Source organism: Porites lutea, chromosome 6 (genome assembly GCF_958299795.1).
Source record: "Porites lutea chromosome 6, jaPorLute2.1, whole genome shotgun sequence".
Lineage (NCBI taxonomy): Eukaryota > Metazoa > Cnidaria > Anthozoa > Scleractinia > Poritidae > Porites > Porites lutea.
Genome location: NC_133206.1, coordinates 17,383,633 through 17,387,706, shown reverse-complemented (window position 1 = coordinate 17,387,706; position 4,074 = coordinate 17,383,633). Strand labels below are relative to the sequence as shown.

At 36.3% G+C, this 4,074-nt stretch overlaps 1 protein-coding gene across 1 annotated transcript; it reads left to right on the top strand.

Moving 5' to 3' along the window:
• The first annotated feature begins 333 nt into the window (after positions 1–333).
• Positions 334–3,626, top strand: LOC140941240 (uncharacterized). The gene is made up of 4 exons (XM_073390220.1): positions 334–462; positions 902–1,061; positions 1,597–1,700; positions 3,123–3,626. Exons 2-4 carry the CDS (start codon positions 914–916, stop codon positions 3,348–3,350), a joined length of 480 nt encoding a protein of 159 aa, XP_073246321.1. The 5' UTR covers positions 334–462; positions 902–913; the 3' UTR covers positions 3,351–3,626.
• The last annotated feature ends 448 nt before the right edge of the window (positions 3,627–4,074 follow it).

Below are 4,074 nucleotides of genomic sequence, written 5' to 3'. Positions count from 1 at the left end.
GCAATGTATATAATTATATAAAAATAAAATATTATTTTCTTTCTTTCTTTCTTTTTTTTTTTTTTGAAACGTTACTAAAAACAAGCCAAACTTCTTGCACACTGCATGATGGTACAATACTTAAAAAACATAATATGTACTTTAATTAATTCTTATTTGTTTTTATCTATTTATTTATTTTCCTGTTGTCTGCGTTATTTTCTTAAATGAAACCAGAAGCTCCTGATGAAACTGACAACTTGTCTCTGGATCCGGAAAAATAAAATTTATAACGAAAGCGTTTTTTTAAGTTTATTATTAGGAACTAATTTCCAAACGCATGACTGTGACGCACGTGCACCCCGTCTTGAATCACGTGAATGTTGCGGTTCTTCAGTGTAATGATATAAAAAGGAATGTGTAACTAGTGTTTGTTTGAATGTGATGTTAATGAAAAGGAGACCAACGTGAGTCCACCATTAGGTAAGTAAAGTGTTAATGTTGTTTTTGGCTCGGATTACTGCTGTCATTATAATTTTGACATATTTCACTTATTTATTTCTTTTATGCCCATTGTTACATTCTAGTAGTTTTTCAAAGAGGCTCACACGCATAAAATAATAACCAAAGAATTTTAGAAACAGTTTCGAAGAATGTTTGCTTTTAAAAGGAGCTCTGAAGATTTTGCTTATTTTTAAAGGCGTTGTGGTTGAGAGTATGGCTTTGCTTACAAAAATGTCATTGAAAGGACACGAGGACAACTTTCAATTTTACAAAGAATGAATGGGCTTATTCCCACAAACGCTAACTAGTATTTCGGCAGTTTTCATTCTCTAGTGGCCGATACTTTCTCAAGTATTACATGCAAAGAGATGATAATTTTTGTTTAAAATGATATATATACATTTTAAAAAAAAAACAGGTCAAAGGCATCATGAATGAAACCTACAAGAATCCTGCGGTGTTTGAGGATGGTAAAAGTTATCGTGTGTGGTCGCTAACTGGTCAAGGCTTCTTGAAGTTGACTACAAAGAATGGCGGTAAAAGTGTCGAGTACAGTGTGACTAAAGAGGAAGAATCGAGTAATACAGAAATCTTAATAATTGTTCTTCGTTGGGTGTCCAATTTTCTCCAGTAGGGGATGCTATAAGAAGTTTCTGTTGGCTTTTGATAAGATATTTGCAGCCTTTTCTTTTCGTTTTCTGCGTTCCATTTCAAATTAGTAACTAAACTGCCGCATGTTCAGTGCTCTCTTTAAGCGAAAGATCGAGGGAGCGAAGTTGTATTACCTACATTGTATATTCAGTATAGGGTGATTTATATGTCTATAGGTGAATTTTTATGCAGTGAAGTGAGTAAAGGACAAAGAGATAGCAATATATGTTGATAAGACAAGGGGAAAATTAAAAAGTAAAAGCAACAAGATAATTTCACTGATTTTATCATGTAAGAACCTACTAAGCCACACGTAGATCAACAAAATTTGTTATTATTTCTATCCGCTCATTTTAGTAATAATAATAATAATAATAATAATAATAATAATAATTGTTTATTTCCACCATTCGCAGATTTCTCTGAATTACAGGTTTCTCTCTTATTTTATTGTTAATTCAGGCAAAATCACTGCCAGAGATATGGGATTTCGGCTTGAGTTTGAGGAAGGCGGGGAAAAGTACGCTCTTGATGCTAATACGGTCAATGGCACTGTATCGGCGAAGGTAACTGAGAATGCTACGATCCATAATCTTTGAGTGTAAAGAAATGTAAAAAAGGGTGGTCAAGAATTCAGAAATGAACGGAACGGTTATTAAATAGGACCATTTAATACTTTTCCGCCGATTAAAATGGTGTATTCAATTGCGGGATGTTCCACTAGAAAACACTTCGTAGATTCGGATACAAGCGTATGTTGCAAATAACGGTTCAGCGAAAAATAACTCAGAAACAACATAACATTATGCGCAACAAAATTACTTTAATTTTTCAACCAAACGGGGCTGAGCATGATATACTGTGTCTGACATGTACAATGTTAAACTTGTAACTCGTTGTCTCACGCTGACAATAATATTTTACACTGTCAGTCAATAAAAGGTCTTACCCTCCTGTTACCTTCTTTGAATTTACCCACCCTTGGGCATAATACAGCAGATTTTTTTGCGTAAAACGCCTTTGACGACGACTTTTTGCCACACTCACTCTTAAACCGCTAGATTTGAGTGCCACCCGGGGGAGTGAGGTACTTCCTAGTATTTGCCTTATAGGTATCTGCCGCCCCACAGGATATGCATTTTGCGCTGTTTTGGTCTGAAAACGGGTATGTATTTAACCTATCTAGGTCTGATTTTGGGTATGGTTTTCGAGGGAATGCGAGACTGCATGAACGGATTTGTTGCTTCAATTCCAAATGAACAAGAAAGAAAGAGTAAAATGCGCTTCGAAATGAATTTTAAGAAATCTTTTTCTTTGCATTTTAATCCATTGTAAGTAATGATGATATCATTTCTGCCTGCGCCAGGTCTGAAAACGAGTGTGGAAAATGACAATTTTTCGGTGTGAAATAAGGTCACGATTAGGAGAACTGGGCGGCACACCCCCCCCCCCCCCCCCCCCCCACGAAATGCCACGAATACATCCCCCCGCCCCTCCAGAGAAACCACGTTATAAATAGCGCAATTTATCGGCATTGTTCTTCCTTTGTCATGTTACTGTAAATTTTACACTTCGGCCTCAACGGCGATAGGTCATTCCCATATTCGATCGTTCTCATATCGGATGACTTCGTAACGAGCCGACCCCGTTCTACAAAACTGAGTGAGTGACTCATTTGCGTATCTAAACTCACAGCAACTACTTCGTGAAATAGCTTTCGGGTATTTGCGTGTTAAAAAGACCTAAAGACCTTCTGAAACCGCAATACCGCAGGTTAAAAGCCACATCACTACAAATTTTTGAGGCCTTCTTTGTCAAGTGGGTTAAGACAAAGTAAACTTAAATAACAATTATATTATTATTGTTAATTTTATCATTATGTATTATGATTATGATTATTATTAGTATATCATTGTTATAATTATTATCACCATTGTTATTAGCTCAGTCTAAAATAAGTGGATATTTTCTTTTTTTTTAACGTACAGCTTTTGCCAGGCAGTAAAAGACTAGCGGGGTTCTACGTTAAGCCTTTTGGTTGTGAGACACCAGAGACACAACGTAAAGTAAGCCCTTTGAAAGCACTGATGGCATTGGGACCAGACAATGTAGAAAAATGCGTTGCTACTTCAGATAGCGAGAAAAATTTGTCTTTGAAGACATTTGACAAAGACATACCACATCCAGATACCATTTTTCTCATAACCGAGGTGTAGCGGCGTAGTTACGTGTAAAAGTTCCAGTTTTGTGCAAATTGAATATTTTTTCAGGAAATGTTAAAATAAAGGAAATAAGCTTTTGTTTTCAGAGCTATGATCAATTTTTCCCTTCAAAACCCAGTATAACTTTTTCTCGTGGGAATAAAAGCTCTGAACGCTTATGTTTTATCTTCTAAGAGGTATGAACTTTTGTAGCTCTTCGAGGCAAAAAAGTGTGTATTTTTTGTCTTTGTAATTTGTAACTATGTTCAAATAAATTGTTTTTGATAAATTCAGGTTTACAAGGAAATATACTCCTTTGTACTGTGTAGGGACTTTATAAAAGTGAAGATGATCTTCGATCCCAGTATAGATGAACAAAAAATTCAGGCTTGACTTGACCGTGAATCGAAGCCTGATCGTTGCGATGACCAGACGCAACGCTCTATCCGAAACTGAGCTAATCAAACCAACTGACATGAATCATATAGGGTCACTTTTATTGTATAGAAAGGAAAATTACACTGGGAGAAGAGTGATTGCCACCACAACCGGTACGGTCTTTTTTCTTAATGTTACCAGCCAGCAACCAGAGTAGTATGAACTTGAAAGAGCGCTGACCCCGAATAAGCGCCGTATCATCATTGCGGCAATTTTGAGGTGCTGATATTTTTTGACAGAGTAATTGCTGAAATGCAAGGAGAACACCCGAAAGTCAAACATGAAATGCGGACACTGGTAT